The sequence below is a fragment of the Marasmius oreades genome, chromosome 5 (genome assembly GCF_018924745.1).
Source record: "Marasmius oreades isolate 03SP1 chromosome 5, whole genome shotgun sequence".
NCBI lineage: Eukaryota > Fungi > Basidiomycota > Agaricomycetes > Agaricales > Marasmiaceae > Marasmius > Marasmius oreades.
In genome coordinates, this window is record NC_057327.1 from 1,692,919 (window position 1) to 1,714,556 (window position 21,638).

A 21,638-nucleotide genomic window follows, 5' to 3' on the forward strand; every position below is an offset into this window, starting at 1 on the left:
TCACTCTGTTGAGTGGTCAGAAGCATGGAAGACCTGCTTGTATGCAGCTTGTTGAGCCCATCGCCAGAGTAAAACATTGTTCAGAATGCATCAAAAAGCCTCGGTCAGGATACCCAGAGCCACAGCTTCGGAAAAAGTTCAGTTTGTATACAACGACTTCAAGCACAATTGAAAGAGGTAGTAAGCTTGGTACCGCGACCGCTATAGAGGAGTAGCGTACTCACCTGTGATTTGCGTAAAAAATACGACCTGAGATTCCGCTACAACCGTTACAACGTCCAAGGTTACTTTCACGGCTCATTTGACTCGGACAGATTTGCCTTTCCGACCTTACCAGCCTGTCCTCTCGATTCTTGTAGTTATGCTTGGCAGGGGTGTCGGAAGGTACAGTACGTAGAAGGTAAACACCAGTGAACTTAATTCTAGCAATACAAATCAAAGATAGTGGTACCGTGACCGATCTAGTCAAGATCTAGTCGCATTGTCGCATTCAACGTTTGCGCCGCCTCAATAACGCGGAACGACGTTGGGGCAGCGGCTGGAGGGCTCGGCGGGCGGTCCCATTCAATGGTTGGCATACGTATACACGAGAATTAACGATTGTCAAATTGAACTGCAACGCCGCTGACGTGGCAAGTACATGGAGTCGGAGTGGCGTGCAAACTGAGTCGAGCACCCGCGGTTTAGAGAGGCTCGGGATTATGTACCATTTACTTTCGACATCATGGCCGCCCTTGCTTACTTACAAGTTGGTGTGACCTAGAGTCGATCTTCATAAGACTCGGTACGTGTGTGAGCTGAGCTGAAGCCTCGGGAGGTCGAGTGTATACAAGGAGACATAGGTACATTATCATTTCTTTGCAGGTTTATCCTCGAATGGATTCTCGACATATTCTAAATCGTCTTCATCTGCAGGTTTGCTTGTTTGATTAGCCTGGGGAAGTAGAGATACAGGTCGCTTAGGAAGAAGACCAAGTTTGCCTATTCAAAAAAGTTTGAGCACTTTTCTCCATGTGGCAGTGTGCGATCTTACCTGTGTCTAATCCTATTCCTGATCCTGTAGAGGGTGGAGGTGGAGTTGCCGTAGATGGTAGATCTGCTTGAATGAGATTCTTAAACTTGCAATTGGTTGAATATGTATCTACAACGCACCCGACGATGCGTCATAACCCCTTGGCTCCTGCGAAGATGCGGAAGAGATCCTTTCACTCGGATCATGATTTGTGGGGGACAGCGCGTTCGGATCGTAGAACGCTGGTTGCTGTGCTTGCGACTGCGGCGGATGCTGATATGGCTGATGTTGTGGATCATTCGGTTGCTGTGGATAAGAGTCGCCGCCAACAGCAGGACCATGATACGCCTGCGATGAAGGTTGACCTTGGGATTGTCTGAAGAAATGTCATTCAGTGTCATGTTAAAGTTGTGGACCATGAAGTAGATAAACTACCTTTGTTGGTCGTATTCAGAGATCTTGGCTTTGACCTTTGACATGATGTTTCCGAAAGTTTTCCTTCCAGCTGCAGGGAACGCGAGCATCAGAAGAGAAGCGGTGTTGTAGATGACCATGGCGCACTTTCTGTAATCTGTTTGAACTGCTCTGAAACTTCCGTCATCACATCCTTCTCGCCGGCATGTTGAGATGATTGCCGAACAGGCGGTGGCCGCTGTTGCGCTTCCCATCTAGTTCTCTGACGTTGTTCGTCTTGTATGTACAGTTGGCGAGCAAATTGCTCGTCAAGTTCGGTCTGCGACTAATCGATTCGAAATCGTGTTCATCCGCTTGTAGATGAAAGTGACATCGTGAGAACTCACAATGACGGGTTCTCGAGGTCTCGCCTCACTCATGTAGTTGGGATCGCTCATTCCCAATAGAGTATCAATGGCCGCGTCCTGGTCGCCTCCAACCGAGTCAAGGACAGAAGATCTGCAAAAAAGACGCGATGTTCAATGGGAATTGAAATTGCGATGGAGAACGGACGGAGAACGAACAGTACTGCGTCATCGAAGTCTGGAAACATTGCCTTCAAAGGTGCAATTCTGGGGTCTGAGGGTACATCAACAACGTCGGATGTTTGGTTTCGAGGTGAAGGTTCCGGCATTGCAGTCGTGTCAGTGTTCAGGGGCGAAGTTGTGATAGTGTTTCCAGGTGTTGCAGGGGAGAGAGACGAAGCTGGAGTTCTGAGGGTATCCTCAGGCGTTGCTTCGGTATTTCTAGATTCCTGTATATCTGTTGGAGACGTTGCGGGCGCAGTTGAGGTCGTCATGATGGTCGCAGTTCTGATTCAAGATTGTGTAGCAGAGTCAAATCGCCCACGCCCCTTTAGTCAGAACATCTTGCTGAGATGGCGGCCATATTCAAGCACCCCGGATTGAAGCCCTTTAGCCTTGCGTTGATTCAACTGGGCAGGATTGGTTCGGATAAAACAGCAAACTTGAAGCATGCACGCGAAATGGTCCTGAAGGCAGCGACAGCGCTGGTCAAGAAACCTGACCTCATTGTTCTTCCGGTACCATTACTTTTCGCTTATCGCCAGGTCCTTCGATAACCTTTTCCAGGAATGCTTCAATTCACCGTATGGACACGTACATTTTCCTGTTTACGCGGAGAAGATTGGCTTTACACCTGGGCAACCATATGACGTTTGCTCAAGTGAAAGCGAAAGCGTGAAAATGCTTTCAGGTGTCGCAAAGGAGAGCGGGATATGGTTGATTGGAGGCTCTATACCTGAAAGGGACACTGTGGATGACAACATCTACAATACGTGTACGGTGTATAGTCCGAAAGGTGAGCTACATTGGGGAGATGCATACTGCACAGCTCATCGCTCTAGGTGAACTTGTGGCCCTTTTCCGTAAAATCCATCTATTCGATATCGACATTCCCGGCAAGATCAAGTTCAAGGTATCTGTTTAATCCACTGACTATCATACTCCAATAACTCCGCGCAGGAAAGCGAGACTTTGACCGGAGGCAAGACTCCCGCCTTCTTCGATACAGGTAGGCGTATTTCATTGCGAGTTCTGTAGCGAAGCACTCACGACATTCTTGTTTTAATAGATTTCGCCCGTATTGGCCTGGGTATCTGCTACGATGTTCGTTTTCCAGAATTGTCAATGCTCGCTGCCAGACAAGGTATGCTGATAACTTGTTCCTCTGTTCCGCATCGCCCAGTAAGCGTACACACCGATCCAGGTTGCCATGTCCTCATTTATCCAGGAGCATTCAATATGACTACGGGTCCCCTTCATTGGGAGCTGTTACAAAGATCGAGGCAAGCAAAGTAAACGTCGTTCGTCCAATTCTCTTACCACTTGATTATATAGAGCTGTGGATAATCAAGTCTTCTTCTCGATGTGTAGTCCTGCACGGGATATGTCCGCTGGCTACCATGCTGTGAGTTCGACCGTTCCATTACTGAAACGCATAGAGACTGCCGGTTAATCTGGCGTTCAATTGCAGTGGGGACATTCAATGGTCGTAGATCCCATGTAAGTACACGCTTTTGTGAGTTCCGCAGTGGACATTCATATTCAACTGTTGCAGGGGTAAAGTACTGGTTGAAGCTCACGAGGGTGAAGACATATTATATGCAGATATTGGTGAGCATTCATACAGTTGGTGGGGATGAAATCTCAGAGCTTTCCAGATCCTACCACGTTCGATGAAACGCGGAAAGGCATACCTGTGACAACACAGAGGAGGTTTGAAGTTTACCCAGATGTCTCTACAGTATACTCTCCTTAGTCAGGCATAGAATGTCGTAGATGGCTGTAGAATATGATCGAACTTTTGGCCTTCCTAATCGGGACTTGGAGACGCGAGTACAGCCAAATTGCACTGCTAACAGGTCCTTGCAAAAACGTTTTTAACGTTCACGTTTCAATTCTTCCCTTCCACCCTCTTTCCCTCAATACCCCACTACACAAAGTGACGAGTATTCAGTATGGTTCGAGAAACGTACGTTCCTCTCACACCATTAGCACAACGTCACAATACTGACCAACGATAGCAAATTTTATGATCTTTTGGAGGTCTCGCCAAACGCGTCAGAGTCGGACTTGAAAAAGGCTTACCGCAAAAAGTAAATCCACTGACTTGCATCCTCAAGTTCCTTGCAGATCACTGACAGTTTCTATCCAGGGCCTTGCGATTACATCCAGACAAAGGTGGAGACCCAGAATTGTTCAAGGAAGTCACCCATGCGTACGCAATTTTTCCACTTCCATCCATGGATGGTAACATATCACTTCTCGAAGCTACGAAATTCTCTCGGATGCCGAAAAACGAAGTATATATGATACGCGAGGAGAGGCGGGACTAAACGAAGCAGGTGGTATGGGCGGCATGGATGCGCAAGTACGTATGATGTTTTTTTTTTTTAATTTGCTGTGCATCTGCTGTGGATCGATTCATACCTTCTACTTTCCTTTGCTTCCTTTACTGATGCACATTCCCTCCACAGGACCTCTTCAGTCAACTCTTCGGTGGAGGTGGAGGCTTTGGTGGTGGAGGCTTTTTCGGTGGTGGTGGCCCCTCACGCCAAGGCCCTCGGAGGACAAAGGACCTCATGCACCGCATAAATGTCACCCTCGAGGATTTGTACAAAGGCAAAACTACCAAACTTGCGTTGACCCGCAACGTCCTATGCGGCAAATGTAAAGGAAAGGGAGGAAAAGAAGGCGCCGTGAAAACTTGTCACTCATGTAACGGACGTGGCATCAAGATGACGATCAGGCAGATGGGCCCGATGATTCAGCAGATGCAGACCACTTGTGACGAGTGTTCGGGACAGGGAGAGACCATCAACGCCAAAGATAGGTGTAATCAGTGCAAGGGCAAGAAGGTTGTATCGGATAAAAAGGTACTGGAGGTGCATATCGACAAGGGAATGAAGGGAGGACAGACTATTACATTCAGAGGAGAGGCTGATCAGTCGCCAGGTCAAGAGACGGGCGATGTGATCATCGTGATTGAGGAAAAACCGCATGACAGATTCAAGCGACAGGAGAACGACCTAGTTTTTGAGCAAGAAATTGACCTTCTGACTGCGTTGGCGGGAGGAGAATTTTCGATTCGACATTTGGATGAGCGGGTTTTGATGGTCAAACTGGACCCAGGCGAAGTCATTAAACATGGTGAGTTATTAATGGTCTGTTCTGCCTGGGAGGAGTAGCGCTCTGACATTCTTACAGGCGACCTCAAAGTCATCCACGGGCAGGGTATGCCATCCCAACGGCACCATGAGCCGGGAGATCTGTATGTCAAACTAGGCGTATCATTCCCCGACACCATCCCTCTGGGATCTATACCTCTCCTCGAGCGTGCACTTCCGTCCCGTAAGCCTATGGAACAGCATGATGGCAATGTGTTGGTCGAGGAAGTACACCTTTACGACGTCGACAACACAAGACGTGAAATGCGCGACGATCCGATGGACGAGGATGAGGCTGAACCTCGTGTACACTGCGCGAATCAATAGTCTAGATTTGAGTGCACCTGTTTTCGCATGATCATTCATATTTTTCCTGCCATTAGTATGGTGTTAGTGTGTACAGATTCTATAGATCAGCTGCTCGTAGTAATACAGTGATAATAGTCTAATCCCAATTGGTCTATGAAGTCGGTTGAGTTATTGTAAAGATTGAAGTGAGCGATGACAAACCTCTGGATTGCGTCGAAAGTCTTCGTAAAGAGTACGGTTGAAGAAACTGACCTCGGTTTCGTTTTCTGATTGGGGCGCTGTTAGTATGCGCTGGTTGAGTATGGCTACAGTCCCACCAAAACCGCAATCAGCCAACGTCTTGTCGTCGTCGTCCAATATCCAGTCATCATTGTCAAGATTTATGATCAAGTTCGTCGTCTATCCATTCGAATGAATGATGCCCGAGTTCCCAACAGCACCATAACTCGCCTTCGCTCCATGGGCTTGCGAGTAAAGTTTCAGTGTGTCTACAGGACCAGTTGAGCAGATAAAGAACTCGAGATTAAGATATTTTCAAACGCACCAAGATGAACATTGCGATAAGGTTTCCAACCAGATTGTGTTTGTACGGCTTGAGCTGCGATTCCCTTTAGATTTTTGACAGTCGTGGTTGTCAGATCAAGATTGTGGAGAACAAGGGACTTTTCAGTTCGATATTGAAATGATTTTATGATTCTGACTGTGACCGTAGCACTCGTCTTCGGTTGTGCAACATTTGTGTGCTCATCTGCGAAGTCGGTGTACATTTTTGAAAGAGGTCACCGGGGCTTCAAGATTTTGCCGCGGCTTCCCAGAACGTCACAGTGCTCGGTTGTTTCTCGGACTTTTTGATTTCTTCAAAGCCCTCCTTATAAAACGATGTGGAAGTCCTGCTAGAAATTTCCCCGAATTTCATCATGGATCGTTCTTTCCTTGACGCAGATATCTCAGAATTAGTCAAGGAACTTTCTCTTGATGAAAAAATTTCCTTGCTTGGAGCCCCAAACTGGTGGAACACTCAGTCTGTTGAACGTCTCGCGATTCCCTCTATTCGTATGAGTGACGGTCCCAATGGTGTGCGAGGATCTTCGCACTTCGTATCGACGCCAGCTCAGTGTTTACCTGTGAGTGCATACCGCTTGTTTAAGTTGTATTCTGAAAAAGATTAGTGTGCAACGTCGTTGGGGTCCACTTTCGATCCAGAACTCATCCAGCAAGCTGGCGTGTATCTAGCCGAAGAAGCCAAGATCAAGTCGTCCGTTATACTACTTGCGCCGACCTGTAATATCCAACGCTCGCCACTTGGTGGCAGGGCCTTTGAAAGTTTCTCCGAGGATCCCCATCTCTCGGGGGCAATGGCCGCCGCTTATGTTAAAGGGCTTCAATCCCAAGGTGTTGCAGCCAGTGCGTCAACTAGAGCAAAAAATCACTAGGACCTTATCTTATCTTTGATTCCATTAGCAATCAAGCATTTTGTTTGCAACGATCAGGAGCACGAACGAACTGCTGCTGAATCTGTACTCTCCGATAGAGCACTTCGGGAGATTTATCTTTACCCGTGCGATCACTCACCTTGTTGCGCAATTCCTGAGTGTGCGGCTTACCTTGCCCATTCAGCTTCATGATTGCTCAAAGGGATGCACAACCTTGGGCTTATATGACGTCGTATGTCAATTCCGTTGTACCTCCTTACTTTCCCCTTATTGCTGTTTCTGTTTAGATATGGTCGGTTGAGAGGGATCCATTGCTCAGAGAGTCACGACCTTTTGCAAGGTGTTCTTCGAGCCGATTGGAAATTCGACGGGATTGTAATAAGTGATTGGTTAGAACGTTTTTACTTTCTTATACCAGCTGATAGCAACACGTTCTTCTAGGTTTGGTACCTACAGCGTGGACACATCCATAAATGCCGGTTTGGATCTCGAGATGCCCGGCCCTCCGCGATGGCGTTCCTCAGATCTCATCAAACACTGTTTGAATTCCCAAAAGCTTTACATCCCCATGATCAACGAACGTGTCACCAACCTACTGAGGTTCGTTCAACACCAAGCGAGGTTAAACCCGGAAGTCGTTTACGGAGACGGGCAAGAGAGAACGCGAGACTCGGAGGAAGGTAGAAATTTCTGCAGGAAGTTGGCTGCTGAAGGAATCGTGTTATTGAAGAACGAGGGAGGAGTGTTACCGATTCAGCCCGGGAAATATAAAAAGGTCGCTGTGATTGGCCCAAACGCCAAAGACCCAGTTTATTCCGGGGGAGGGAGTGCGTTCTTGAAGGCAAGCTATGTTGTTACTCCTTACGCGGGGATCTTGGAAGCACTCGGGAAAGACTACGACGTTAGATACGAGGTTGGGTGTTATGGTTGGTTTCTCCGATTATGTCCTCTGTTTATCAACCACCTATATGTTCATTTCTAGCACACAAGTATCTTCCCACCCTAGAACGCTTCCTTTCTATTCACGACAACAAGCCCGGATGGGTATGCACGTTCTACAATCATCTCTCAGACGGATCTCTATCGGAACCTCTTCATTCATATGCGTTGCAAGATACGCGTGTCAAGCTGAATGACTTTCTTCCCCCCGGTTTGACTGAGACTTGGTCGATCAAGTTGAGCGGGAAGTTGACATTGGACAAAACGATGGACTATGAATTAGGATTAACGGTTGCGGGACGAGCGAAGCTGTGGATCAACGGAAAGCTGGAGATTGATAACTGGACGAAGCAGACACCAGGGGACTTCTTCTATGGACAAGGTACAGTGGAAGAAAAGGCAGTAATCCGTGTGGAGGCCAATGAGAGCTTGGACGTTCTGGTGGAATACACCAATACGAAGCCGCCAACAGACGATATTAGTGCGCAGCCCGCGCTTATGAGAGGAGTGGTGAGTTGACTATCCGTTCTATTGTTCTGTACTCATGTCCACTCCAGCGTCTCGGAGGGTGCGAAAAAATAGACCCAGAGGAATCCATCCGAGCCGCCGAAGGATTGGCGGCTGAGTCGGACGTGGTCATATTCTGCGGTGGGCTGACTCCAGAATGGGAAAGTGAAGGCTTTGACAGGACCGACCTGAACTTACCGGGGAATCAACACGAAGTTATTCGGCGTGTCGCTAAGGTTAACAAGAAGACTATAGTCGTGATTCAGGCGGTTCGTTACCTGATTTCTCCGCTATGCTATGCTCACCGTACGCTAAACTACCGTCTATACTCAGGGATCTGCAACCTACATGCCCTATGCATATGATCTCAACCACCCCGCTGTTCCGGCTATTGTCCAAGCCTGGTACTTGGGCAACGAAACTGGCAATGCCATTGGCGACATTCTGACCGGGAAGGTGAATCCAAGTGGGAAATTGCCCTTGACCTTACCAAAGCGAGTGGAAGACATTGCTGCGTACCCGAACTTGAGGGATGAGAAGCGAAGGATTGTTTACGCTGAAGATTTATTCGTAGGCTATAAACATTTCCTACAGAAGCGTCTCGAGCCGGTGTTCTACTTTGGGTCAGTGGTCCTCCTTCCCTATCCACCCCCGGTCATTGAAACGGTCTGCTAAAATTAGGCATGGGCTATCGTATACTACTTTCTCGCTCTCAGGACTCTCCATTACCAAGGATGAAAAATCTAAAAGCAACTCCTTCAACGCCAGGGTGTCTGTTGTCCTCAAGAACGAGGGAGTGGTACCTGGATCTGAGGTGGTGCAGGTGTACGTCTCATATCCAGATAAGGGGATTACGCACCCCAAGATGCAGTTGCGTGGATTTGCCAAGGCAAAGGACCTCAAACCAGGAGAATTCAGGACGGTGGATGTATCGTTGGACAAGTATGCTGTCGCTTATTGGGATTCGCACACCTTCTCCGAGTCGAGTATCGGAAAGGGAGTTTGGCGAGTCGCAGAGGGAGAGTATGGCGTGCATGTTGGATTTGGTTGTGATAAGATCAAGCTAGAGGGAAGGGTTGAGGTAGAGAAAGGCGAAGGATTCGCGTGGAGAGGCATATAATCTGAAGGAGAGCGTTTAATTTCCGTCCTTTGTCTTGATTACTTTAGAGGGGGTAACTGCGTGTACATGCCGGGAGTCAGAAGGCAGTCATGGTTCTATTCGTTCTTACTAAACGGTCGTGAATTCAATGAAACAAGTCAATCTTCGTCACTGATGAGCACCACTAGAGCATAGATGTCTTTCATTATGTTTTTGTGAAAGAGCCTACTTCATTCCGTCCAGATCTTAAGTTTCCGCGGTAGACCGACAGTTAATCAGTATAATTGGCGCTGAGGATTCTGGACTTCAAGCTTCAATCACCACAAGCCGCCTAATGACCCTCAGACAAGGGCCTTTGGTTTATGAAGAAGTCGAGTACTAATTACACAGACTTGCTGCGGTAGCCCGACTAGCCCATGACCAAATCGAACCGTTGTAGTGGTGGAGGGGCTCGCTGTCCACCTAAATCGCGAACTGTCCTGCAGTAGAACCGGTTTAGCTGTCAGGTCGAGGTCGACAGGGTGTATGGAACCCCCTTTAGAGATTACGTAATGAGCTGATCGTTCTTAGAGTCGCAGCAAAGCGTCGTGACTTCAACACCAAACGTTCACTGTCATCGTTGTAGACACTGAGCTCTTCACTTCGGGCGGTGGCCCTCTTTACGACAACCTGATGGATTCTTTCTTTGGTCGCTCGAAACGCACTAAGGCCCGTCAATCCTCGATCTCCGGAAACATTGATCTCAACGAGAGTTCAGTTCCCTATGACCGGCTTGCTCCTGCTCCCAAATCCCCGCTGCCTATCGGCACCCTTTCTCAAGGCGTTCGCAGTCCTGGCTTTATTTCGGCTCCAATAACAAACCCAACCTTGACTACCAATGGCACCGAACTCAACAAATTCACGATCTCCAAGAGCCGTGCTGAACGAGAGAGAGCTTATGAACAGTATACAGTTCGTGCTTCATCACCAAGCACCGTCTCGGCCTCAACATCTACCTCAGACTCTTCTACGTTATACAACGAGTCCATTCCTTCATCCTCCCAGACCACTCTTTCCAGCCAGACCGCACCGGCCGCACCTCGCGTCCTTCGGAGGAGCGAGGCCTCTACTACCTCTGGACATGGTCCCCGTACCACAAATATGTCCGATTTTGGGCAATATCCAGCCACACCCGGCTCCCCCTTGCCTCACACATCTTCTGCTGGGACGATTCGCCCAACTTCAAGCATGACAACCCGCTCGGACAACAATCGCAATTCTCGATATTCCCATTCAATTGTATCCTCAGATGGCGGCAGTACATCCCATCATTCACATTTATCACATTTATACCATCCTCATCGACCCCATACCAATAACCCCGACGAGTTTTCATTTCCAAGACCAGACACTGACGAGGAGATTGATGCACTATTCGATAACGTTAAAGAAACAAGAGACTTGGGTGAAATGCCAAATCTTTCTGTGGATCAAAAGTGGCGTATTGTTTATAACGATTGGCAAATACGATGGAAGGAGGGGAAGCAGAGGGATGATCAGGCCAAGAAGCTGCACGAGGTTGGGCAACCTACGGCCATCATGGCAGATACGCCTGAATGGTATGTCAAAAAGTTCCTGGACAAGACTATCACCTCCAGGCAGGTCATTGGCCTGACAGTGTCTATGAGGAACAAGGAAGTCAGGTACGCTCTGAACCAATCTCATATAATGAACTTCACGGAACGTTTTCCATAGCTGGTTTCAGCAATTCATTAATCTACGAGGAACATCTGTGCTGGCACAGACTCTTAGCCATATCAGTCGGAAACGGTCTTCACGGCGAGTTATACCTTCGAATGACCCAGAACATCCTGGTTGACCTATGATCACAGGCGGGAACACGATACCAATTTAGAATACGAGATTGTCAAATGTCTCAAAGTCATATTCAACAACCCTGTACGCCCTTGCCGATATTGTATCTACGACTCACTCACAAGAAACCGCTAGAATGCTACCAACGAAGCTCTCACTCATCCTCAAATCGTTACTCAAATGGCTTCTTCTCTCAATACCCCACACATACCCACCCGAAAGCTATTACTTGAAGTCCTCACTTTCTTATCGTATTGGAAAAACGGCGAGGCGCAGCCTCTTGTCATCGTTGCACTTGAAGCTCTCAGTACAGCAAATGGTTCAGCAGATGAGAAAGGAGGACCATATGATTATTGGTTCAAGTCCATGGAACAGGCGCTCTCCGGACGTGGAAGGATGGGTAGTCTCGTTGGAGCCAGTGATGAAGTGAAGAAGTCTGGAGGCACTGATTCAAATTTGAACGATTATGCGGTGTGTCTAGTTTTTCTTCTGTCGGTGCTTCGTCTTCCTGAAACAACATACCTTTCCAGCTATCCAATTTGATACTGGTTATAATGATCCTTGAGCAAGTAGACGACCTTGACCTTCGGCTACATTATCGCTCGCAAATGGAGTCCGCCGGTCTCCAGGAAATCATTCCGCTGTGGAAAAGCTTTCAAGTGCCGAACATTGACAAGCAACTTGATATTCTTCTCAAGGCACTTGAAGAAGATGAGCGCAAGCTCCGGGAACGACTGGATCAGGAAATTCTTCGCGATCTGAACAATCCACAGGATATCTACAATGCAATCGTTGCTAAAATTCAAGACACGAAAGCGAGGAATTATTTCTTGTCGATGATGCAGCATTTACTGCTCATTAGAGAGGAAGGTGCTTCAATGGTCCATTATTATCAACTGATCGATTCATTGGTGACGGACGTCGTTTTGGACAAGAAGCTTGCTGGTGCAGAGCAAAGATTCGGCCACTCGGTTGAACGAATCATTGCCCAGTTCAATGAGAGTGATCGCTATCAAACCCTTGAGGATGAAGCACAAAAGACGAGAGTTGAGCTACTTCGTATCAAGTTGGAGAAGGATGTCTTGGAGGAAGAGATAGCGCAGGGAGAAGGCGGTTTGATTGGGCAGCTAAAGGAGAAGCTGGCACATGCGGAACAGAAACTGAATGTTTCGAGAGAGACGACGTTCAGGTTGCAAGGTCAGTTGGAAACTCAGAAGAATGGGTATGAAGAACAGATTGCGCAGCTGGAGGCGCAGATCATGGAACTGTTCAAAATGCTGAAGGAAGGTGGGAAAGGTACGGACTTCATGCTGGACACTGCTACGACTGCAGGGATGGACCGAAGGACATTGATCGATACACTGGAGAGGAATTTCCAGCGGCATAAAACTATCAGCATACTGGAAGGTAGACAGCTAAGCGATAGGAAAAAGAAGATTGGTCTTTCAACCGACGATGTTCAGGAGGAAGAAGACGATGACCCCGACACCACACCAAGGAAGGCCGGTGCCATGAGGCGTGGTTCCAGACTACAAAATAAAGGCAAGAAGAAGAAGAAGGGTGGTAGGGAGGCTCCAGCTGGTCTCGGATCTACTGGACGTTCCTCCCAGTTCATGGATGCTGAGGAGGAGGATGCTGAATCACAGATTCAACTGCAAATGTCAGCGGGGGCAACACTGGTGAGTATCGCACTTGTCCGTCTCGTGCATGTCAGGCTAACCAGCCTCAGTATCAGCGGGATGGTTCGTTGTCGACCTCACGAAGCGTGAGAGGCTCGCCTCGCCCCTCAGGTCGGTCGAAATCATCAAAAACAAGCGACATTCTTTCACCACAAGTTGGTGTTGATGGACTGGGGCTTCACGATGGTTCTCGACCTCTACAAAGTTTGAGTGAAGTCAACGCAGAAGAGGAAAGCAGTGGTGATGAGGACGAAGACGACCAATCAATACGGCGATCGAATAATACGATACCTACCTCAGTGAGTTCGCAAGGGTCTCAAGACAGTACCTCTGTACCAGGGTCCTTTGCTGATCAACTCAGCAAACACTTCCTGGCGAAAGGACGCGCGATACCAGGAAATAGTGCAGACTCCGCCGCCCCTGCTGAGCCTTCTGCACCTGCCGCCGATGCCCCTCCGCCTCCTCCGCCTCCGCCGCCGCCGCCTCCTCCTCCTCCAGGAGGTATGCGTATCGGTGGCGGACCACCGGCACCTCCACCTCCACCTCCACCTCCACCTCCACCTCCACCCGTTGGGTTTAAAGGAGTTGTTATACCCACATCTGGCTCCGCTGGGTCTTCCCTTGCCGGTTCTCCTGCGCCTCCCCCTCCTCCGCTTCCAGGCTCGGGAACGAGCTCTATCCGTGCCTCCGTGTTTCTAGGTTCGAATCTCAACATGCTATTATCTGCTCGGAAGGATCTACCTATCACTCCTGGTACCAAGATGAAACAGCTGCAATGGGATAAGCTTCCCCAGCAACAGGTGGGCAAGACACTCTGGAATAATGAGGAGCCCGAGAAAGAGAAGGAGATGTTGAAGAAGTTACAAGTTGATGGCGTATGGTTGGAGATGGAGGAGGACTTCAAGGCGAAACAGCTTGTGATAAACCTCATGGGTGAGAGATCCAGTTCTCTAATCTCGTTGATAATAGATTCTGAGCACGATTCGCAGCACGTCAAAAGCGAGCGGAGCTCAAGAGTGTTCTCGATACAGAAACCAAGAAACGCGTTGGTGAGTACAGTGGTCAAATTGAGTAGAATAAATCTGAACCCTTTCCCCGCAGAGATTCTCGTTCAGGGTGTCAAGAAACTTGAACCGGAGGAGATTGCTCAGAAGATACGCAACTTTGACCAAGATGTATGCACTCAGCTGTTCCTCAGCGAGCTGAAGCGTGTTTTGCCTTCTCCTGAACAGGTCAGCTTTAATGGATTTTCTCGGTGTAACCTGTTGACCACCGGATTAGGTCGGAAAATTGAACGTTTACCGTAATGCTGACCCCAAGGAACTTGCGGAGCTTCACCCTGCGGATCGGTTGATGGTGAAGTTGATCCAAATCGACCGCTTGGGTCCTCGTATAGAAGGCATGCTCTACAAGTGCGCTTTTGAGGAAAGGTGGTCTCTGTTAGATGAGGTAAGGGAATTTCGTGTTCGGAACACAACATACCCTTACTGTCAATTCAGGGAGCATCAAAATTGGCAGACGCGGGTGAATCGTTACTGCACGCCAAAGCCTTCAAGGAGCTTCTCAGTGTGAGTTTCACTCTCAGACGCCGGATGATTCTTTTACAGTTGAAGATTACTTTTAAACTTTTCGATTAGCTCATTCTTCTTGTCGGAAATTACATGAACGGCACCGGTATCAAGGGTGGTGCGTTCGGTTTCCGGGTTAGCAGCGTGAACAAGGTAACGCCTTTTCCTCGGTCGCATATGTTGTCTAACGGTCCTCTAGTTGGTCGATACAAAGTCCGTGAACAATACGACTCTACTTCATTTCCTAGAGCGTACGGTGGCCAAACAATTCCCAGAGATGGAGGACTTCCTTGAGGAACTTGCCAAACCGGCTGAAGCTTACCGTGGTACGTGTCTCATTGGTTGAAAACCTTGGAATTTTTACAGATGCCCTTTCTCTCGCAATCTAGTTAATCTTCAGGACCTCCGTAAAGGCTTAGGAGATTTGAGAGAGGGACTGAAACAGATACATACTGAGCTTCGAGAACACTTTACCGAGATGAACCAGGACGAGATCTACGGGAAGCAAATGTGGGCGTTTTTCAAAAAAGCTGGTGTCCAGGTCGAGGATGTTACGGACGATATCAATGCTGCAGAAACAACGTTCAACGAAGTGCTCAGGTATTACGGTGAAGAGGACAAGAACATGTCGTCGTCAGAATTCTTTGCCATCTTCAAGACCTTCGTTACCTCGTATCGGGTGAGTAACACGACCCTGACCCCTTAATCAATGTCTGACTGTGTGTTTGATTCAGAAATGCAAGATGGACAACCGAACAGCTGCGGAAGAACGTGCTGCCCTGGAAAAACGCAGAGAAGTGGCGGAAGAACAGCGTGCCAACCGCGAAAAGGCTATGGAAGCCGCTGCGAATCACGAGGATAACGATGTTCTGGACAGTCTCCTTGAGAAACTTCGTAATGGCGATGCTGTACCTCGCAAGTCTCGGCGAGCAGCAAGGGCAACAACGAGCAATCGAACGCGAGCATCTGTTCCCCAAACACTCACGGTGGACCAGAATGCTACTGGAGAAATGGCAAACATCGCGCGGGACATGTTGGCTCAATTAGAGTGCAACTTCCCGGTGCCGTCAACGTCGCCGACGCCAACCTCATCTACGAGTACAAGACGACGACGGAGGCGGATAGACACGAGCGGATTAGAGGAGGGGATACTACTGTCAGCATCCATGCCTGATGATGCGGAGACGGATTCCAAGGAGAAACCAGATTCTCCGGGACTGCAATGATTACTCTGTTGGACTGATTAACCATATTGTATCTTTATATCGCATTGCTCACGCATCCTACACTTGATTTATCACTTGAACGTTGTTGCTGTCGTTGCCGCCAAGCACGCTGTGCTTGGCAAACTTTATATAAATAGGGAGGACAGCCTAGTTCCTCGATCTTCACTCTCACCTCCCACACTCTTTCAAAAACCACAACCATGTTCTCGCTCGCTCTCCTTACTCTCCTTCCTCTCGTAGCTGCTCAGAGTGCTCAGAACCTGCCCTTGGAGATTGCTGCCATCAAAGCTCACTTCAACCAGAGCGGTCTCGTTCCTTCCTTATTGCCCACATTCGAGCCAAGTGCGCTCATGACCATCAACTTCCCCGGTGAGTCTTATGTATTATCTCTCGAAGCTGTCAATGCTTATTACCCTTACAGAGGTCGGTGATCTCAAGCCAGGACAAAGCATCACACAAGCTCGTGCGTGAAAGAGCCAGATTGATTGACCTTTGCAACGTTCCTCACATTACACAGAGTCTGGCCCGACTCCTACAATTTCTTTCACCCCTGCCAACTCCTCTGTCAAGCTCGACGGCAACTTCACCATCTTCCTGGTCGATGCGGACATCCCAGGATCGACGGAGAAGAACGTGAACCGTCATTGGCTAGTCAATGGTGTCACTGTCCAAGGTCCTCTTCCTCCTCCTCCGTCTACCTTTAACTTTTCCTTATACATGCCTTAAAAGACAACAAATTGAGCAACTCGTCTGCTACCGCGATCACTTCATATGCTGGCCCTGGCCCAGCCGAGGGAAGCGGTCCTCACCGGTGAGTTTAACTCGTTCGCATAATACTCGAGTATACTTGGTTCTGACTCCAATCGTAGATATGTCGCCATCCTCTACCCACAGCCCGCCGAATTTGTTGCCCCCGCTGACTTCCGTGAGCCTCTGGGCGTCAACGCTATGGATCTGCAACAATATGTACTGGACTCTAAGCTCGGACCAGTCTTTGCTGTGCGTGTTGAACCTAATACCTTGTCTGGTCTTTTGAGTCTGACAACGTCCATTTCCAGGCCAATTATATGATTGTCGAGGTCGGAACCGCTACCGTTACCCCTAGTTCCACCGCGCCCGTTATCACCTCTACGCTCACTCCCGCTAATCCCACTGGTTCTGGCGGCTCTGGCTCTGGAAGCGGATCTGGAACCTCCAAAGGTTCCACCCCATCTAACGCAGCTTCCCAGCTTACCGTTGGCGGTTCTGCCTTTTTAGCTTTCCTCTCCTCCGTCCTTATCATCGCTTGAAAGAATCGTTAGGGAAAATAACTCGTTAACATGGTCATATCCGTTCTTTTGTCGTACTTAGGTTAATATTTAAACTTCTAATTCCTGCAGTTTACTGAACAAAAGATAAAAGCTGAGTGCTTATTCAAAAGGTGTTGAAAAGATCGCATACATAGATGGATATCGAGGTAAAAGTGAACAAAAATTAAACAACTACTGCGCGTATCTCTCGCGGGCCTGCAATCGTCACATTCAGTATACGAGCCTTCGACTAGTGCGTGCAAAAAATCTATCCGCAAGATAATCATAGATTTATCTTACTCACCGACTGTTGAGCCATCGCTAGGTACCCAGTATTGGCAACTTTCTCTATCTCTTTCCCCTTACTTGCACCTAATCCGACACCTTCCGCATACATTGCGGTTTTACTGAAGAGATTGTGATAAGAAAATCAGAGCCAACATATGACAAGTGTGACACATACATCGGTTCGGTGCGTCCATCACCTTCTTTGCCGAGGCCTGCTCCTTCCGTCCACCCCATCATCTTCAGCAGCTTGTTGCCAACGTTACTTGCATCTTGCCCAGGATTCACAGGCGGGGGTGGTGGCGAGGGTGGTGGAGGAGGTCCATCAGCGTGTCTTTTCTTACCAGCCTGGTATCCACCGTCAGGTTCTGCGATCGGGGCATCAGGCTGGTTGAAGAGAGTACGCCTTTCCGAAGCTCGATCCCGATACTTTGGTTGCTGTTCGGCATTGCTTGCAGAAGCTGCCTTGCGAGCAGCCAACTTTTGGCGAGCAACCTCTCGCGAGTTTGAATCCTTGTAATTCTTCTATTGGTCGGAACGAACACGATAGAAAAAAAAAGGGTTGAAAAAGACAGGAGGTCAGCCCAGTCACAGAACATAGATCGAGACGCAGTAGTAGAGCGAGCCTTATGCAATTCCGATTCGTTGTTGTGACGTTTCAGCTGATCCATGGATTTAAATTGGCGACTGCACAGAAGACAACTCAATGCATCAACGTCTGAAAATTCGAACTCAGATTCCGTCGGGGGTGATTGCGACTTGCTGGTTGTGGGAACAGGTATTGGATTTTCTTTCGGAGTCGTCTACGATGCATTAGCATATCAGAATTGTGATGTTCGTGCATTGTTCAAAAACAAAAGCCAAGGAGGAAGGAGATCACCGAAGGAGACAGGGTAGAAGATAGCTCTTCTTGCACTTGATTCCATTTATTGATGTTGTTCACCGTCTGTCGTTTCACATCGTTAGAACACAAAAGGACGTTGATGGCGGTAAGAGGTAAGCCAAGCTAAGGCGTCACCTTCTTGCTCGCGATGAGCGGAGCAACATTCTTTGCCGCAGCCACTGTAAAGAGTATATTAGGGAAACATAGCTTTCCTCAGAAATTGATGCCTTACGTTTACTCTGATCTACGGAGTCCTCTTGCTCCTCTTCGTCGGGAACATCGTCCGCCGAGAAGCCAAGGGCGAGAGGTTTGATTGTAGTTCCTTCATTTCCACTGAATAACGTGAAAAATGATCGATATGTATTTACGGCACACCTGTGCTTTGCTTATTGAGGCCTTTGAAATTGAGTGTGACCGGTTTATTGGACACAGGAAGAGCCGACGGTGCGGCAGGTTCGACAGGTTTAACCGTAGCTTCAGCTGTGGGATAATCAGGCGTTGGAAACAGTCGCGACGCTAGTAAAAATTTCACCTTTCTTTTTCTTTTCTTTCTTCTCCTTCGCCGGTGCAGCAGGCTGAACAGGCTGAGCTACCTGGAATTCGAGTACCGCGACAGTGGAGCTCTCATCCCAATACCGGACCCAAGTGCCATCGACGCCACCTAATGCCAGCGAAGAGGTCAAACATGCTTCGTCGCGCAGCATTACTTCTGCGATCGGCTGGAACGAGTCTGGATTTGCGTAGGACACTGCTACCGGCCGATCTGATATTCTCAATCCTGACGGATGAATCTGAGGAGACATAGCATTCGCCAAGACGATTGTGGCTGACTGAAGACATTCTTCAGCGTAGTGTCATCGAGGAAACAGGACTTATTCGTACTTCGGTGTTGATGAACTCGACAAATGCAAAGCCAAAGCTCGCCATGGTTACTTTATCTTTGATGAGGATAATCCTTTTCATCCCCTTCGCCCCTTCTTTTCCTGGTCCTGCCGAGGCTCGCATCGTTTGATGGATGGCTTGAGGGCCGGATAATGGGTCAAGTCCTCTGAAGAGCAGCACAGGCGTTGACTGATTTCCGATATCACGAGTCCCGTCATTATGATTTCCTCGATTTGACCGTCCTTTTTCGTGGGGTGTAGCACTTTGCGAGTAATCGATCTTCACCCTTCGTCCGTTATGTGGTGCGCCAGTCTCGAGGGCCTTGTAATAAGCTGCTGTTGCACTGTGTCCATGTGAGGCGGGAGGAGGTACATTGATGAATGGGAAGAGGGGGTCCACAAACGCCCGTGCATGTTCTGAGGAAGAGAATTGCGCGAATCCGAATCCTTTGGAAGTACCTTGATAAATCCAATGGCGAATAATGTCAATGAAAGTGCAAAACGGGATACGAATGGGCAACTGCCTGTTGATCTTTCTCGGATTATTGTAACCGTTTCGATGCTACAACCGTGGGAATTAAGATAGGCTTGAAGCTAGGTAAAGATTATTTAGATGGTGTATGATGTCAAGGATATCTGGAAATGCCTACATCTGCTTCAGTAAAGTCTGGATCGAGTCCGAGAAAAATGACATGGGGGCTCGGGTCCGACGGGCGTTTCTTGGGGCCCTTGTTACCTTGCCCGCCGTGCTGGTTGTTGTTTGAATGATTCATGTCCTCTTCATAAGCTTGTGAGTTATCATAGGCTTGATATCCCTACGGGTAGAGAATGAGTGATGGACATCCAGGTTGTAGTCAGTAGCACTATACCCCCGCATTGAACTTCCTACGTTTTCCTTCATTATGATGACTTTCGTCATCTCTTTGCCTGACATTTGGTTGCTGCCATGAAGGGCCTTGAGACCACGGATCCTTGCCCCTGTCCCACTCGCGATTATGGTTGTAGGACATAGGTGGAGTAGCTGGAGTAAATACTGTAGGAGTGCGTCTGAAGGGATGGTGGTGAAGAGGAAAGAAGGTGCAAATAATGAACCAAACAAGATTACCTTCACTTGATTCCATCATGGCCGGTGCTCATGGTACGGGCATTTCTTGTTATTGCAGATGTAGTCCTCTGGAGTACTAAACTATGGTGGTTTTTGTTACAGGTCCTTTACGGGTGCGTGTTACATCTCTCAAATTTCCAAGTCTCATCGGAACCGGTCGTTAGGAAGATCCCGCAATAGAGAAGTTCAATATTTGGGCAAGTTCTACGTTACCCAGTGGTCTCACATTCAATTTCTAATGCCAGTCCGATCTCAGAGAGAGCAGCATTACCTACGTTTCAAATGGAACCCGCAAAATGTTAGAATCGTACTATGGGGAGGCTTCATTGTGCCCGTGGCAGTCTTCGCCGTGGCTAGTGCAACAGACGTACGTTCATCACCTGTTTTCATGTGAAATCATACTGACTCTCCCTGCAGAAGAGATGGAAATGGTGGGGTACCCGCAAGTCCGAGAAGCTCACTGTTTAAAGACCGGATTTGTAATGCGCTTCGAAATAACACGATTTCAAACTCTTCTACAAAGTTCGATGGCTATTTTACATCCTGCACCTATGAAACTACTTAAGAGAGCATGGGCCGGCGCTCTCTGTGCATGATTTACCACTGCTATCTCAAGATGTTCCAACTCATCGTCACGGAATTCTTCCACTACTTCTCTCAACAGCGGAACACTCGGATTGTCAGAAGGCAATGATTCCATTTCCTTCAGCTGACTGAAAAACTCGAACCTTAAAACGATAGAACCATGTGTGAAGTGGGCCACTCACTCATTATAGTGTTCCCCAATTACAGTTTCAACCGCCTCTGTGCATGCCATAGCAGCCTCCTTGCCCATGAGGGCCGTAACAGCACCTAGTCCAAACCCAGCCACTCTCGCAATTGGCGTAAGGATGGTCGGACGTATATTGTGCTGTACTTGAAGCTTGTCCATGACCTCGATATGTTTCTTCTCTTGTTCCCACATTTCCTACCGAACGCGACTGTATGTAAGCATAATACAGACATGGGGAGATAGTCAGACAGAATGTTACCTTGATCAATGGTCCAGCTACAGGATCCCTTCCGAGGATGAAGTGCTGCCCATGATAAATAGCATTCGCCGCTATTTCACCTGCCTGGTCGATACGAAGAGCGCTATCGAGTTCATTACGTTGTTTGACTGTGATATTTGTAGGAGTGGTTGTGACTGCTGGACTGTTGGAGTTGGAAGGGTCGGTGTAAGCTCTTGAAGCTAAGAAACGACGAAAGTCGCGAGAGAAAGAGTGTGATATCCGTGAGGCAATTGGCCTGAGCATTGACGCGGACGCATGAAAAAAGCTGTCGTATAGCTTCGGCGCTAAGCCTTGATCACGTGATATTTCAACAGCGGTTGCCAACTTGGCCAATGCCTACGGCTTATCCTTTCTTTCTTTCGTCAACGTGTCGTGC

The 21,638-nt window shown here is 48.3% G+C and overlaps 9 protein-coding genes across 9 annotated transcripts; 5 read left to right on the top strand and 4 right to left on the bottom strand.

The window, feature by feature from the left end:
- Nucleotides 1–657: 657 nt before the first annotated feature.
- E1B28_008576 (uncharacterized protein) lies at nt 658–2,310 on the bottom strand. The gene is made up of 7 exons (XM_043153395.1): nt 1,990–2,310; nt 1,813–1,924; nt 1,574–1,751; nt 1,448–1,517; nt 1,153–1,388; nt 1,034–1,099; nt 658–981 (listed from the first exon to the last, which is right to left on the bottom strand). Exons 1-7 carry the CDS (start codon nt 2,262–2,264, stop codon nt 851–853), a joined length of 1,068 nt encoding a protein of 355 aa, XP_043008679.1. The 5' UTR covers nt 2,265–2,310; the 3' UTR covers nt 658–850.
- A 32-nt stretch (nt 2,311–2,342) lies between these two features.
- Nucleotides 2,343–3,800, top strand: E1B28_008577 (uncharacterized protein; the record flags this gene model as incomplete). Its single annotated transcript, XM_043153396.1, has 9 exons — nt 2,343–2,507; nt 2,557–2,785; nt 2,832–2,902; nt 2,950–2,998; nt 3,059–3,133; nt 3,194–3,272; nt 3,325–3,489; nt 3,545–3,600; nt 3,648–3,800. The coding sequence occupies 7 exons, from the start codon at nt 2,343–2,345 to the stop codon at nt 3,440–3,442; spliced, it is 786 nt and encodes a 261-aa protein (XP_043008680.1). The 3' UTR covers nt 3,443–3,489; nt 3,545–3,600; nt 3,648–3,800.
- A 144-nt stretch (nt 3,801–3,944) lies between these two features.
- On the top strand, nt 3,945–5,480 carry E1B28_008578 (uncharacterized protein; the record flags this gene model as incomplete). Its single annotated transcript, XM_043153397.1, has 6 exons — nt 3,945–3,958; nt 4,011–4,082; nt 4,142–4,204; nt 4,258–4,357; nt 4,464–5,136; nt 5,194–5,480. 6 exons carry the CDS (start codon nt 3,945–3,947, stop codon nt 5,478–5,480), a joined length of 1,209 nt encoding a protein of 402 aa, XP_043008681.1.
- Nucleotides 5,481–5,533: 53 nt separating this feature from the next.
- E1B28_008579 (uncharacterized protein) lies at nt 5,534–6,261 on the bottom strand. Its single transcript, XM_043153398.1, has 5 exons — nt 6,007–6,261; nt 5,913–5,950; nt 5,780–5,861; nt 5,664–5,728; nt 5,534–5,613 (listed from the first exon to the last, which is right to left on the bottom strand). The coding sequence occupies exons 1-5, from the start codon at nt 6,227–6,229 to the stop codon at nt 5,599–5,601; spliced, it is 423 nt and encodes a 140-aa protein (XP_043008682.1). The 5' UTR covers nt 6,230–6,261; the 3' UTR covers nt 5,534–5,598.
- Nucleotides 6,262–6,273: 12 nt separating this feature from the next.
- Nucleotides 6,274–9,610, top strand: E1B28_008580 (uncharacterized protein). Its single transcript, XM_043153399.1, has 10 exons — nt 6,274–6,586; nt 6,632–6,866; nt 6,924–7,020; nt 7,080–7,127; nt 7,183–7,284; nt 7,337–7,821; nt 7,878–8,344; nt 8,392–8,610; nt 8,675–8,964; nt 9,023–9,610. The coding sequence occupies exons 1-10, from the start codon at nt 6,380–6,382 to the stop codon at nt 9,459–9,461; spliced, it is 2,589 nt and encodes an 862-aa protein (XP_043008683.1). The 5' UTR covers nt 6,274–6,379; the 3' UTR covers nt 9,462–9,610.
- Nucleotides 9,611–10,112: 502 nt separating this feature from the next.
- On the top strand, nt 10,113–15,767 carry E1B28_008581 (uncharacterized protein; the record flags this gene model as incomplete). The annotated part of the gene is made up of 14 exons (XM_043153400.1): nt 10,113–11,122; nt 11,175–11,258; nt 11,312–11,378; nt 11,430–11,765; nt 11,825–12,973; nt 13,024–13,906; nt 13,963–14,022; nt 14,075–14,205; nt 14,255–14,422; nt 14,473–14,541; nt 14,611–14,694; nt 14,741–14,867; nt 14,931–15,220; nt 15,276–15,767. The coding sequence occupies 14 exons, from the start codon at nt 10,113–10,115 to the stop codon at nt 15,765–15,767; spliced, it is 4,950 nt and encodes a 1,649-aa protein (XP_043008684.1).
- Nucleotides 15,768–15,967: 200 nt separating this feature from the next.
- E1B28_008582 (uncharacterized protein) lies at nt 15,968–17,056 on the top strand (the record flags this gene model as incomplete). Its single annotated transcript, XM_043153401.1, has 6 exons — nt 15,968–16,136; nt 16,189–16,230; nt 16,285–16,440; nt 16,497–16,578; nt 16,637–16,766; nt 16,826–17,056. 6 exons carry the CDS (start codon nt 15,968–15,970, stop codon nt 17,054–17,056), a joined length of 810 nt encoding a protein of 269 aa, XP_043008685.1.
- Nucleotides 17,057–17,157: 101 nt separating this feature from the next.
- On the bottom strand, nt 17,158–20,182 carry E1B28_008583 (uncharacterized protein). Its single transcript, XM_043153402.1, has 13 exons — nt 19,975–20,182; nt 19,756–19,920; nt 19,630–19,699; nt 19,107–19,564; nt 18,757–19,054; nt 18,600–18,704; nt 18,457–18,546; nt 18,360–18,403; nt 18,222–18,287; nt 17,968–18,144; nt 17,520–17,866; nt 17,361–17,463; nt 17,158–17,272 (listed from the first exon to the last, which is right to left on the bottom strand). Exons 1-13 carry the CDS (start codon nt 20,113–20,115, stop codon nt 17,249–17,251), a joined length of 2,088 nt encoding a protein of 695 aa, XP_043008686.1. The 5' UTR covers nt 20,116–20,182; the 3' UTR covers nt 17,158–17,248.
- Nucleotides 20,183–20,715: 533 nt separating this feature from the next.
- E1B28_008584 (uncharacterized protein) lies at nt 20,716–21,511 on the bottom strand (the record flags this gene model as incomplete). The annotated part of the gene is made up of 3 exons (XM_043153403.1): nt 21,242–21,511; nt 20,978–21,177; nt 20,716–20,923 (listed from the first exon to the last, which is right to left on the bottom strand). The coding sequence occupies exons 1-3, from the start codon at nt 21,503–21,505 to the stop codon at nt 20,716–20,718; spliced, it is 672 nt and encodes a 223-aa protein (XP_043008687.1). The 5' UTR covers nt 21,506–21,511.
- Between the last annotated feature and the right edge of the window lie 127 nt (nt 21,512–21,638).